Genomic DNA, 14,724 nt, shown 5'->3' on the forward strand with positions numbered 1-14,724 from the left:
TCAAGCTCGTGAAAATTCAGGATAAAACTGCCAAGAGGTTAATTTGTCTGATTTTTCCCGACAAGGGTTAAACTGGCAAGCACTTCTAATTTTGCCGTCAAGATTTGAGTCTTTGTTAGGAGCCATACCAAAACCCAACCATCATAAAATATATGCATTTTTGGAGTCAGATGCGGAAAATAAAAATTGGTACACCGTGACACCAACCCGGTGTGGCCAACACATTACTCATACGCGGTTGTTCGAAAGCCGATTAACTTAACCCAGGATTAGCGTAGACTTTTGTTCACGTTTTCAACTTTTTGTTGAAAGTTTCTTTTGCTTATTTTTGCCATTCAAGATTGACTTCTTCTAATGAAAAGTTATGCCGAAAATCAGCGTTGAACAGCTTTTGGGAGTAGAGAAATAAACTCCTTGGTTAATTGTTAATCTGGGATTAGCGTTAATCGGCTTTTGTACAACCGATCTCGGGACGCACCCAGCGCAAGAGAATTCGCAGAACTTGGCATTTGTCAACTTATCGATAGCATGTCTTTTCTTCACTTTGACGTCTTGATCAACTGGACTCTATCAACACCTTGTTACAAACATTTTTAGTTGCCCTAACTTAAAATTTTATGCAAAAATCAAGCAGTACATATTGGGAAAACATTAAAAAAAATTTCTAACGTACAACTAGACATTAATAGCAGTCCTCTCTGCAATGCCTCATTGACTTACAATATATGTTTCTATAATGTATTGCTGTTACTCTCACCTCTCTAATGTATTAATTCGTGTTTATTCCTGATGTCTGCATAATAAACAAAACATGACTAGTGTCTAAATAGACAACCTAGCGGTTTACTTTGATACTAGGCATTTCAATCATGTTATATATTAGTTTCAGTTTTCAGTTTCTATTATGTATTTTATATAAAATATCACAAAGCTATGCAATGCTCGCAGTTAGCAAAAGCTAGTCGAGGCGCGCAGTACTTACAAATATATTCCAGATTAAATGGTTACAAATGCATAACTACACATTCACAAATAATAAATTGGTTTGGAATACAGTAAGTGCAGTGGAGAACAGCTTAACACTTGTACAGTATAACATAAATGAACATGAAAAAAGTAATTTAAATTGAATAAATCAATGACTAACTACATGGCATACTAAACATGTAAAAATGGCAGTTGGAAGCCCCTAAACATGATGTATCCAACTGCTATTTTTACAAACTACCTTACATTGGTTTCTATTCATCTTATACCAGAAAGAAAATTTCATCTATTATGCAAGGATTTAAATGCTAAAGTAATTTTCTCTCCATTCAAGCTGTGCGACATTATTTAGTCCAAAAGATTTTATGCCGGATTCTCTCAAATCACACGTTGTATACAAATTTACTTGTGCGGGTTGTGGTGCTCGCTACGCTGCGCTGATGCAAATAGCTATATTGATATCGGCGCTATACAAGTTCTACCTCATCCTAGTCTACGTCACAAGGAATCACGTGAGATTGCGCGAGCAAGCCAGGTCAGTGTGCGGTAACCTTTCGGTTATGGCGGATGCCAAGATGAATGAGATGGACCACAAACTTTCCTCTAGCGCTGAAGAAGACGAAGCTGCAGTGCTAGCCGAAGACGAAAATGATCATGACACCACCGGTGCTCATGCTATCGCTCCCAATAAACTATGGGAAGCTATTCAAGGACTGCAAAAGAAAGTTGATCTTTTGGCGGGAACGTCAACACGCATCACCGATGCTTCACTAAAGCGAAAAGTGACTTTAAACTCCCAACCGGGACCCTCAAAAACGAAAGCTAGAAAAGCTTCGTCTGATTCAGATGACGCATCGGACGACTCTGATTGCGATGCAGTTCACACCATCCTTAGAGAAGACGAACAAGATGGCGACTCGAGTGACAAGCTCCTGAAAGAGATTGAAGAGGAATACAACACGGTCGACAAAACGGGCCCAAACATAAATGAACATCTGGCGAATCTTATTAATAAGAGATTTGCTGGTAAGCTCAAGGAAGCAAAGCTTAAAGAAAAGTTAGATCTGTATGTGTGACCCGGCAACTGCGAAAAATTGAAAGTGCCCCTCGTGAACCACGAACTATGGGGCAAACTCAAACCACCGGTCAAATCACAGGACTTGCGACTCGCAAATGTCCAACAAACCGTTGTGAAAGCCACCATTGCGCTTGCAGAGGCCACTGAGGAAATAAGTAAAGTCAAAGGAAAGATGGATGAAAAACCAAAAATTATTTCCTCTTTGACTGATTCGCTCGCTTTGCTGGGACACGCAACTTATGAGCTTTGATTACGGCGCCGGGATATTATGAGACCCTCAATAAACAAGGAGCTTCGTGCCCTTTGCAATCAGCAAATCCCAGTAACGGATTTTCTCTTTGGAGATGATGTCCAAAGCAGTTTAAAAACAATAAAAGAGTGCAACAAAATTGCGAGCTCTGTCAGTCAAGGGCATGATTACAAGCAAGGCTACTCAGGAATTGGACAGCAAAGGCTCCGTAATAGCAAGCCTTTTTTAGGGCATCGCAAGAGCTACAAGTCGTTCAAAAAGAAACCATGGGCCTTAAACCAGAAGAGGTAGGACACCAAGTGAGCCTAACTACAACATTACAGTTATTCACGATGTAAGTAAATTTGAAACCCTATTACCAGTTATTATTACTGGCTTAGAGCAAAATGTTAAATGCTTTAAAGCAGGTAACCTTACCAGTTTCCTTTCTAAATGGAGAACTCTTACACCTGATAGAGAAATTCTAGATATGATAACCGGCACAACTATTGACTTTAGGTACCTGCCAGTCCAACACGGGCCACCGGCCATTCGAGAGTTCTCAGATACTGAGTCTGAAATAATTTACACTGAGATTGAAAAGCTTTTAAACAAAGGTGTGATTGTCAGAACTGTCTGGGAAACTGATGATTTTATTTCCCCCATTTTTCTGAGAGAAAAGAAAGATGGATCACACCTTATGATTTTAAACCTTAAAGCACTGAACAAGAGCATTGTTTATCACCATTTCAAAATGGATGCTCTTGGTTCAGTAATTAGACTAATATGTCCAAATTGTTTCATGGCCACCATCGACCTCAAAGATGCCTATTATTCTGTGCCTGTGTCAGAGAAACATAAAAAATATCTCAAGTTTCACTGGAAAGGAAACTTCTACAAGTTCACTTGCTCCCCTAATGGGTTATGTTTCTGCCCTAGGAAATTCACAAAGCTCATAAAGTCAGTACACTCTTGTCTTAGGTTACAAGGCCACATCTTGGCAGCTTATATTGATGACAATTACATTCAGGGTGATACTTTTACCGAATGTCTCACTACTGTGCTTGAAACATTAAAACTGTTTGTTGACCTGGGATTTTGTCCTCACCCTGAAAAATCATGTCTGATACCATCCCAAGAAGTTAATTTTCTGGGAGTTATGCTAAATTCCATCACAATGACTGTCAGACTGACCATGGAGAAAAAACAAAAAATTAAGAATGCATGCACAGCACTGCAGGAGAGGTCAAAATACATTATACGAGAGGTTGCAAGTGTCATAGGACTACTGGTCTCAAGTTTCCCTGCTGTTATGTATGGGCCATTGTATTACAGGAAACTAGAACAAGAGAAATCTCATGCTATCAAAGACAATAATGGCAACTATGAGGCCTTTATGTCACTCTCTACAGATGCCAAAACAGAACTACAATGGTGGATCGAAAATATTGAAAACTCATTCAACGTTATAAATCATGACCCCCCATCACTAACAATTAGCACTGATGCATCAAAAATTGGATGGGGAGGTGTTTTCAAAGATCTGACTTGTGGGGGCCACTGGACACCCCAAGAAGCTGAAGAGCATATCAACTACCTAGAATTAATGGCTGCATTCTTTTCACTCCAAGCTTTTGTGACAAAACTAAATAATAAACATGTCAGACTGAAAATTGATAATACAACAGCAGTGGCAGCGATAAATAACATGGGCACTAATCACTCTGTACAATGTAACAAAGTGGCTTTAGATATCTGGTGCTGGTGCATGGCTAGAAACATCTGGATCTCTGCAGAACACATACCAGGGAAAAGTAATGTAGCAGCTGATAGACAGTCAAGGGAAATAAACACCAATATTGAGTGGATGCTGAACCCCACTCTCTTAAATAAAGCCCTTGATAAGCTGCAAGCTCGCCCAGATGTTGACATGTTTGCGTTGAGACTCAGTAAACAATTCCCAAGATATATTTCCTTCCGACCTGACCCTGGAGCATACTTAGTAGATGCTTTTTCAGCTCAGTGGAATGAACTAAATGGTTATTATTTTCCCCCCTTCATTGTGATTCCAAAGGTTCTTCAAAAACTGGAACAAGACAAAGCCACTGGGATAGTGGTGATCCCCAGATGGCCAACTCAGGTGTGGTACTCAATGGCTATGAGAATGCTGATAAGCTGCCCAGTCCTTCTGCAGCACAATGCCAGACTACTTTTGTTACCCAGCCACCCACAGAAAGTACATCCATTACACAAGAAACTGGACCTTCTCATCTGCCACTTATCCGGGAACAGTTGCATGCAAGCAGCCTTTCACAAGCAGCTTCAGATATCATCCTGTGTGCCTGGAGAAACGGGACAAAAAAGCAGTACCGAACGTATCTTTCGAAGTGGGGAAATTACTGCAGCTCAAAAGGGATTAGTCCACTTTCAGCTACTGTAGCTCAAGCAATAAACTTTCTTGCAGATCTAGTCAACTCAGGTGTTGGCTATAGTGGAGTTAATACAGCAAGATCAGCCATTTCAACAATACTTGTCATTAGTGACTCTGCTACCTTTGGTACACATATCCATTAGTAAAGCGATTTCTAAAGGGTGTTTTTAAACAGAAGCCCTCATTACCACGTTATGAAACCATCTGGGATGTCATTCAAGTGTTAAGTCATCTTCGTTCCTACCCTCCTGTTGAGGACATTTCACTTAAGAAAATTACATTTAAAGTTGTTATGTTACTAGCTCTGTTAACTGGTCAGCGAACACAAACCATTCACTGCCTAGATGTTAACCATATGGACGTGTCAGACAAGAAATGTATTTTTTATCTGACCAGCCTCCAAAAGCACTCCCGACCAGGGAAACAGCAGAAGCCTATTGAACTGGAAGCTTTTGACCAGGAGCCTACCTTATGTGTTATTCGTCATTTGAAAGCATATGTTGATAAGACTAGTGTTCATAGGGGTGACACTAACAGAAATCAGTTACTGTTGAGTTTTCAGAAACCATTTAAACCAGTTAGTAAGGACACAATTTCACGTTGGATCAAAAATGTCTTGAAAGCTGCGGGCATAGATACCACCAAATTTGGGGCCCACAGCACTAGGGCAGCATCCACCAGTGCTGCTGCCAGGGCGGGAACGCCGCTAGAAGTTATTCTGGAATCTGCAGGATAGTCTAACTGCGTAACCTTTGCTAAGTTTTACCAGAAACCAATCAATGCTCCATGTAACTTTGGCTCGGTTTTGTTAGAGGCAAATACAGTCTGCTAAACCTACCTTTTGTTGTCTTTAATTCATGAACACAGGGCTTTGAAATCTCACGTGATTCCTTGTGACGTAGACTAGGATGTGGTAGAATTTAAGATTAAACGAGACTTACCTGTAAGTTGAAGTTTGATGATTCTACCGATTCCTAGTCAGGAACAGAGGAGTCACGTGCCCACCCAACATATACATATATATATATCTGTATTTTATACAGGACAAATTTATGCTTTTTATTTGTCCCCACCCTTGCTTTTTCCTTTGCTCATTCATTGTTAAATACTGACCTGGCTTGCTCGCGCAATCTCACGTGACTCCTCTGTTCCTGACTAGGAATCGGTAGAATTCACATCAAACTTCAACTTACAAGTAAGTCTCGTTTAATCTTAAATTTATTATTATTATTATTATTGTTATTATTATTATTATTATTATTATTATTATTATTATTATTATTATTATTATTATTATTGGGGAAACCAACAGACATTTCTACACACATGTAAATGAGCACCTTTTCTGGGATAAAAATTCTCATATTTTCAAGCATCTTAGTTTTTCTAAAAATTGTGAGGATAATTGCGATGTTTCTTGCTTCAAAATTATTGATAATGCTACTTCTTTCTATCAACTCAAAATCAAGGAGAGCTTCCATATCGGTGTCTGACATTTGCAGACTGCAGACTGCAGACAAATAGCGCTGATAAACAGTATTTAAGTATTAAGCGATTACTAATGAGCTAAGGACTTCCGATTGTACATAGAGGCTGTTGCCTAAGAAATTTTCCGGGAGTTTGGGCTTCCAACATTTAAAAGTTAGTAGCCTGAGTCATTAATTCCAGCTGGGATCAAATTATTTTACAAGTAAGGTGCCTGTTCGGGCTACTTGTTCAGAAATTTGGTCGCCCACACTCGCAAATAAGGCGCCCCAGGCGACACGGGCGACCGTTAGGTAGCAGCCTTGTACATGTACATTTCCTGCGCAATTTATGACGTAGCCAAGCCACTAATTGGGTTATAAATGGTGACATTTGCTATGGCTAGAACATACATGTACATGTATGCACTACTGTGATACTCTCCCTTTAAATAGAGTTAGTCTAGGAAAGTGAATAACATCCAAACCGTGGTCTCAGCAGCGTATTTCACGAAAAAAAAGTAGGGGAACAACCATCAAGTCCTGATAAAGATTTAACTTTTCGTGGAAACCTTGTAAATATGGTTTAAATGAAAAAAAATAATAAGAAAAATAAACACAGGTCACAGACCACCAAACGTGTAATAATGCAATTTTCCTAACTTGTGTCACATAATATGGAAAGATGTAAGAACAACATAGCACTTTTTGTAACAACTCTTTTGAAGTACATGTTCCAACTCATGGTTTCATTGTTTTTGCCATCTGTCACTTTTTGCATTACTATTTTGATCTCTGTGCCCAAAGGAATACAGTACAATCTAGTTGGCTCAGGAAATGGCTTGAGCCAAGGAGTAATACACTCCAACCTCTATTACATGGACCAAGATTATCCAGACATTTTTATTATCCGGACTTTTTTCCCTGGTCCCAATTTCTTCATGAATATTAATTATTAGTATTAACCACAGTAAACATTACACGCATATGCAAATACAGTGTATGTAGCCTGCGAATTTCTGTTGACATTTACTCATGGTTTAATATTCTCACAGAAGAAAGTCTGCCAAATTATGTCTGTTAAGAAAGAGAAGAAGTTGATTCCATGCAGCTCATGCAACTGAGGACGATGTAATGTTTTGAAGCAAAAACATTCATTCATTTCTTTAAATGCTCTGAACAGCAAATAGAAAGATACTGTAGTGGAAGTTTGTTGCTGTTTTTCTATTAATTTTTTATTTGTACATGTATTTAAAGGGTTGAGACGAGAATGGATACTCCAAAATAAGGTGAGACAGTTTACTGTATATAAGTACCAATTGAAACGATCTCGCTAAAGATCGACTAAGTTTCAAAAAAAAAAAAAATGTGACAAGAGAGAGTCGCCAGAACCATTTCGAGTCAACGCTTAACCCTAATCACTAGAGATCAGTGCCTAAACAGAGTGTTGTTTATCTGCCAAAGCTGGTTAATGTCACTATTCCACTATTTAAACTAAGAGTAGAGTGTAACGCAACTAGGTAGTGTAACGACAACAAATGAGCAAACAACAATATGGCGTAATTGAGGGGGGCACCCCTGGACACAGCCCTGTGGCAGGGTTTACGCGACTTCATGATAGGTGCACAAACTGAAAGCCTCACTTATTTCCCCACTAACGTGGGAATAGAACAAGAGTATTGGCAGAGCCTTTGTTATCTCCCCAGCACAGCAGAGGCTGGATCGGACAAGATAAAAGCAAGGATATAAGATGGCAAGACACAAGCAATTCCAAAGCTAGGGGGAAGTCGCTACGCAGACTTACCCGCCACAGATGCATGCAAGGCATGCATCCCCCCCAAGCAAGGCCAAACTAAAGAAAATCGCTCGAGACACTAGCCATTTTTGGAGCAGCAGAAAGTAACACCGAGTCCGGGGTGCGAATATAAAGCTGGTAACAATCTGACGACCAGCGACCTAACACCTTAATTAACCAGTCTGGTAGGCCCGCAGCGGCGGCGGCAGACGCTGCCCCTATGCGAAAGCTGTGACCTTTAAGGCTCTCATGCGGGAAGCCCGCGCTTCTGGCAGAGTCCCGAAGTAAATGAGTGACGGAGGACCGTGTGAGGTAACGACCCGACTGGAAATAGAACAATGGCCCCGAACGTGGTTTGGCGAGGAGAAAGTATTGCTGCATTGCGGAGACAAGGCACAACAAAGAAGGGCAACGGGCAATGACGAGGGATTGCCCTGCCCTAAAACTATACGTTTTTTTTTTCGTTATGCGCCCCAGGAACGTTACGAGCCTCAACCAGAAAATTATGCTTCATGGAAACAAGTACCAGGAAACGCACCAAGTCCATGACCCTGGGGGGCTTTTGAAGGACCCGAGTTAATGATAGCGACAACGCTCTGATTATCACACCAAAACTGAAGACGTTTGCCGGAAAAGTGGGGGTACCACAGTGCACAGGGGATAACAATAGGGAAGAGTTCTTGCCATTCAATACTTATCCCTTTGGTCTTGTTAATGAGTAAATTAGGGGGCCACCTACCCTGGAACCATTTACCATTGAAAAAACCACCAAACCCAATTGTACTAGCTGCATTGGTATAGAGCTGCGGGTCGGGGGAAGAGGTGACCCGGGAGTCAAGGAGGAAGGATCGCCCGTTCCATTGAGCGAGAAATACCTTCCACATTTGAATATCCCTGGAAAATTCCTTGTTCAAACGGATATGATGAAAACGATTCTTTACCCCTCGGGTGAGGTTTATAATGCGCTGAAGGAAAGTTCTACCCGGGACTACTACTCTGCAAGCGAATTGCAGAGTACCAATAAGGGATTGGAGATCTAAAAGGCGGGCAGAACGGCGGTCGGTAAGAGTCCAATAATTGCCGTATCCTGGCAAGCTTATCTTCAGGCAATCACGCTTCCATGCGGTTACTGTCCAGTACAACGCCCATAAACTGGAGACCTTGTGAGGGCCCCAGGGTCTTAGAGGCGACGGTGGGAACCCCAAGGGACATGAAAACCTTATGAAGGGTAGTAAAGCTCCCTAGGCAGAGAAATTTAGTTTTCTCTGCGAAAAAGAAATCGTCCAAAATGTGTATAACACGGCAGAGGCCATAGTTGTGTTTAAGAATCCATTCCAAGGCATCAGAAATTTGGTTAAAAAGGAAAGGAGCACTGCGAAGCCCAAATGGGAGGTAAAGGTCTATGTAGTACTGAGATTGCCAGTATATACCCAAAAGGTTCCAGTCTTCGGGATGGATTGGCATCAGACGAAAGGCGGATTTCAAGTCCGTCTTGGCCATAAAACTCCCAGGACCCAGGGACCGCAGAATTGCGATCTCGTCATCGACACGAACGTACTGCAACGAATAAGGATCCTTTGGTATGTGATCGTTTATACTTAGTCTATCCCCTTCAGGGTAAAAGAGATGGTAAATAGTAAGCCATTCTACAGAGTGCTTTTTAGGGACCACGCCTAAAGGGTGACACTGCAAGTCAGGTAGGGGCGGGGAGGAAAAGGTGCCCGCGATTCTTCCCAACTGCACTTCCTTATGTATGTTCCCAGAAACGACTTCAGGATGTCGAGAGGCGGATATCAAGTTACGCGACACCCGGGGTTGGTGAGGGCCTAGGTAACCAATGCAAGTACCATACCGGAGGGAACTGATTAAATTGTTAACAAAAGAGCTATTAGGGTGATTAAATAATTCGAGAACTAATTTATCTACATCTAGCGGGGTGGATACAGTTGGGTTGCAGTCCAGCTGGCAATGCTCCACCTTATTCCTTACTGCGATCGCTGGGGTTGGCTGGTCTGTTACTACTTGCGGACTAAAGAGCAGTTGAACTGGGCGTGGTTGCTTGAGCCGCAGCGACGGCAGTGGTGCGGGAAATAGCAGGAACGGCGTTGACAACCGGAGGGTTTGTTGAAGTCAAAGCAGACAAGGGCTTTGCGGCGAGGTTTTCTGCTTGGGTACTGGTTGGGGCAATCTTCCGCCGGATGTTACGAGCTAGGGCACACAGAACAATGTGGCTTAGCTACGCCAGAGAAGGTGACTGTCCAAAGTTCAAGATCAATTTTGTCCCAGGGCTTTGAAAGGTCGTAGGCTGCGCGGCGTCTAAACTGTTTGTCGTATGTAAGCCAGGCTAGGCCCTTAAACTTAGTGAATGAAGGGGTAGTTTCTAAAGAAACTGTGGTGCTGCGTCGGTGGGGAAGTAGTATACAAAAATTTGGTTTTATCAACGGAGTTGATAATGTAAATTGGCCACCGTACAGAGATTCTAAAAGCTGACGTTTCGAGCGTTAGCCCTTCGTCGTCGTTTCGCTCGAAACGTCAGCTTTTAGAATCTCTGTACGGTGGCCAATTTACATTATCAAATCCGTTAATAAAGCCTTAAACTTAGTGACCACTTTGCTGATAGTTCGCTGGTATTTGAGTAACTCTAAGGCACGCGAAGGATAAACAGCGACGATCACCAGCATGTAGGCAGTAAATGCGTCTAGCCATTTTTGGAAAGTGTCAATCACAGGTTTTTTCCTCCTAACCAGAGTGAGCGGGGACCCCTGGGAACCCGGGGACGGGTCCTCGTAGGGTAACTGCAGAGCGGGGGCCTGGATGCGATACATGAAGTCGGGAAGTAATAAACAAAAGTCAATGTACTACTCACCGCGGAGTATTTTTTCTTCGAGGCTTTTTTCTAAAGGACGATGCAGGCCCAAAGGAGTCGATGTGTTGGCATACGAGGACCAGGAGTGCGAAGGTCGTCCGGGAAACGGGCTTGGGCCTCGTGGTTGTTGAAGACCTGTAAGGCTTCGTTAACAGAGGCCGACACAGTCTCTTGGATGGCCGACATTTGGGCGGGCGAAAACACTGCATCCTTGGGGACTTGTGGCTCGAAGTCCTCGAACAGTTCTTCCACTGCTGAGTCCACATCCGACTGCTGGTCTTCGTCGGAACTGCGAGTCTCCGCGTCGGCCTGTTTTGTAGGGAAACTGGGCTGCGGGCGCGGTCGTACGCGTGCATTTGAAGCCGAAGGTTTTTCTTTGTGCACCCGTCCATTCTGAGCGCTACTTCTGGAGCGACCAGGGGTGCCTGTCGGCGCTGATTTCGTGGCCAGCCTCAGCCTTTCAACCAGACGGGCACGGCTTCCAGTGATTGGAAGATTAAGGCTCTGCAGGCGATGGCGAAGAACTTCACTGGAGAGGTTCTTGAAGTCGGCTGTTCGACCAATAGGTACAGCTGTACTATGAGTTTATAAAGAGACGCCATGTGGCAAGCTTGTCAGCCATGAATGGGGCTAACAAAATATATGGGCCAATGTAGGAAAAGCTAAGATATAACACTAGATTACACAGCAAGATATAAGCTACAATACAGAAATGAATAGCGTTTGTACTAACTGCTAGAATAAGGGAACATTCATTCATGAATGTAGCATTCAATACTGTTCTATTATTTATCTTACTGGATTGCGTGACATATTTTTTGTTATCCAGACTCTCAGTTATCTGGAGTATTTGCTTGTCTCCCAATGATTTCGGATAATCGAGGTTGGCGTGATGAAATGAGTTGTCTGGGTGATAGTAGTTCTGAGAAAAACTGTTTATGATATTGACTGACATTTTGACAACGTAAGCAGAAGTCATCCTCAGAGTCACGAGAAGGACTCTGCGACTGACTTCCGCTCAAGTTGTCAAAACGTGAGTCGGTGTCACCAAAAACAGTCCTCCTCTCATTAGGATGACCTCACTTAGTTTTGGTTCGAGCTTAGATCTTGAAGAGAATGAAACTTTCATTTTAAATGACCAATACTTAAAAGAGCTATGTCACGTTATTTTAAAGTGTTTAGGGGAAATCTTTAGTTTATCACGAGTTTAAGACTTAAATGGTAATGCAGAATTCCTGTTAGAATAAAATTAGTGTTAAATGAGCAAAAACAGCCTTCGTGCAGGCGATTTGCCATAACCTTGAAAAACGTCGGGCCTACTTTTTTCAAGATTAACCAAATGCAGTGTGTTTCAATCTTTTCCATTTGTGTCATCCATCCATGCTTCTCTTTCCTTTTGTTATATTTCTTTTTAAATTTGTTGTTCAACGGTTTTAAGTGGCTATCATGATTAGGTGTCATGAAATTACATAATTTTGCATGACATAGCCCCTTAAGGTATAGCAACAATGCTTTGTCTTTCAGTATTTAATTTTGCAAAAAAAAAAAAGAATTAATTAATACATATGGCAATCGCTACAGTTGTTATTCAACAAAATTGACTAATACAGTACTTTGTCACTCGATACGCTGATAAGCATGTTTGTCCTTATCAAACATTGACTCAATCTCCTCTAAGGTCTTTCCCTTGGTTTCCGGCATGAAGAAATACACAAAAAGAAATCCCACAAAACAAAATATACCATAGACCCAGTATGTCCAATGAATAGTTAATCCTTTTACCATGGAGCTGTATGTCTTGGTCACGATAAATGCTAGAAGCCAGTTGGATAAGGTTGCAATACTGCTTGCTGGGCCACGTGCTCTTAGGGGAAAAATTTCCGACATTATGAGCCAGGGAAGAGGACCCCAGGCTAATGAAAAAGCCAGGTTTAACAAAACTAAACATAAAATTGATAACCAGGATAACTTTGACGCTTCTATAGAATGACCTTTAGAGCCCAACAATGAAACTGTACTGCTTGTAGGACTGCCATCACTTGTGTTTGAAGCTGTGATGTCAAAGTATACGCCAAGGCCAACAAGACTGACGCACATACCTATGGCCATTGTCCATAAAAGAATTCGACGGCCTGATCTGTCCACTATCAAACATCCCAATGCTGTACCAAAAAACTGTATCAAGCCTACTGAAATGCTCACCAGTTTGCCATCCTTGAATCCTGCTACTGCAAAGATACTAGCCGCATTAAAGAGAACTGCGTTTATTCCACAGAACTGCTGAAAAACCATCAACCCAACACTGATAACAAGAGGCTTAAATATAACTGGTGATAGCCAGTCACTCCACTTGAGCTCTTCGTTGCGATCTGTAATGAAGTATGGAAATAAACAACATTAACAAAAAGAACATTGTTATTGGTTATCAGCCAGTGACCCAATCAAAAATCTTACAAAAAGCAACAACTAAACATCTCGTTTCTCTAATCCCCAAGAATTTCATGTCCATTACAATTAATTTGTAATACGGTAATTTTTGTTATCTACCATGCATCAAGAGTTAAAATGGAATTCCTTACAGACAGAGTACACAAAAATTAAAATAATAAGAAAATAAGCCATTTCCAAGTTCATGTCTGCCTCCTCTTCAAAGAAAGTCTAAGTGCGAAGTTTCTGTTATGAAAATTAGCCTACATTCATATGTAAAGTAGAACTAATTACCATCACAAAAAACTTCCAACGTAGACTTTATATCGAAAGGGGCTCTAACTGATAAGTATCTGGTATTAATTTGATTATTAATGATATTTATTTAATTCTGTCTAATACTGAACAAAAGAATAGGTGAGTCTTGAGAAACAGTTGTACGTTGGGAAATGAATAAAAAGGGATGATGGTTGTACCTTTCACAGGTAATTCATTGATATCCACTTACTGAAAGACATTATCAAGTCACGAATTGAGTAATTCCAATTACATGTATCTGTAATAGCATCAAGCAAAGACCCGTGAAGGTACAGTATAAGCCAAAAACATATCAGGCCTAGCATGGTGTTTGAACAGACTTAACTGATTAGAGTGTAATGTGAAGTGCTAGGTTTCTACCCCATATAAACCATGTGAGCATTACCCTACTAATGGAAATTAGTAGGACTAACGCTCACATGGTTCATATGGGGTAGAAACCTAGCATTTCACATTACACTCTAATCAGTTAAGTCTGTTCAAATATAAGTGCTACATGGCCAACGTTTGCAAAAACTTAATCCTTCCTAGCAGTGTTTATTTTTTTGAAAGGTTATCCTCTTATTTTTCAAGTTAACCAATCTCTGAGACACCATTTTGGCCCTTTAGTTAAAAGATCATGAACAATCACCTAATGTCTCCTCAATGGTAAAGCATTCCTCCTCAACATCTGCATCAGGTCCTCTTAACCACTGGAGTGCTGTTAATGCCTCACTTCGTCTGTTATTCCCAAGAGACCAGCGTGGGGTCTCTGGCATGGTATACATGAAGATGACAAGTAATGCTGGTGGCGTTGCACCAATGAGAGCCAGCCATCGCCAGTTAACAATGGCCCCCATGACATATGAAAGCAAGAGGCCCCCAGTCACTGCTAGCTGATTAACGGAACCCAGCATGCCACGAAGACGTGCAGGAACAATCTCTGCAATATATACCTATTACAAAAAAAACAACAAGACTAAAAAAAGTCTGACCTCCCCATTGTGCATGATCGTGCATTTCATGACCAACTTGTCCATGGGGTTACTCCTCTTGCTTAGGCCTTTTTTTCGTTTTTACATGTAGACATCTTTTTACTTGATAAAAACTAGGGTTCTTGCCCTGCTAGCAAGTGGTCAAAGATTGTCAGA

At 41.5% G+C, this 14,724-nt stretch overlaps 1 protein-coding gene across 2 annotated transcripts in view; it reads right to left on the reverse strand.

The window, feature by feature from the left end:
• Nucleotides 1-11,509: 11,509 nt before the first annotated feature.
• LOC138004012 (solute carrier family 2, facilitated glucose transporter member 8-like) overlaps nucleotides 11,510-14,724 on the reverse strand; it is a 19,369-nt gene continuing 16,154 nt past the window's right edge. Inside the window, exons 3-4 of one of the 2 annotated variants that reach the window (XM_068850395.1) lie at nucleotides 14,226-14,529; nucleotides 11,510-13,218 (exon numbers count right to left, since the gene is read on the reverse strand). In XM_068850395.1, coding sequence (XP_068706496.1) covers nucleotides 12,467-13,218; nucleotides 14,226-14,529 — 1,056 coding nt within the window. In that variant the 3' untranslated portion in view covers nucleotides 11,510-12,466. The remainder of the gene's footprint in view (nucleotides 13,219-14,225; nucleotides 14,530-14,724) is intronic. The other variant, XM_068850394.1, reaches the window with a different exon arrangement.

This window comes from Montipora foliosa, chromosome 5, assembly GCF_036669935.1.
Source record: "Montipora foliosa isolate CH-2021 chromosome 5, ASM3666993v2, whole genome shotgun sequence".
NCBI classification, from domain to species: domain Eukaryota; kingdom Metazoa; phylum Cnidaria; class Anthozoa; order Scleractinia; family Acroporidae; genus Montipora; species Montipora foliosa.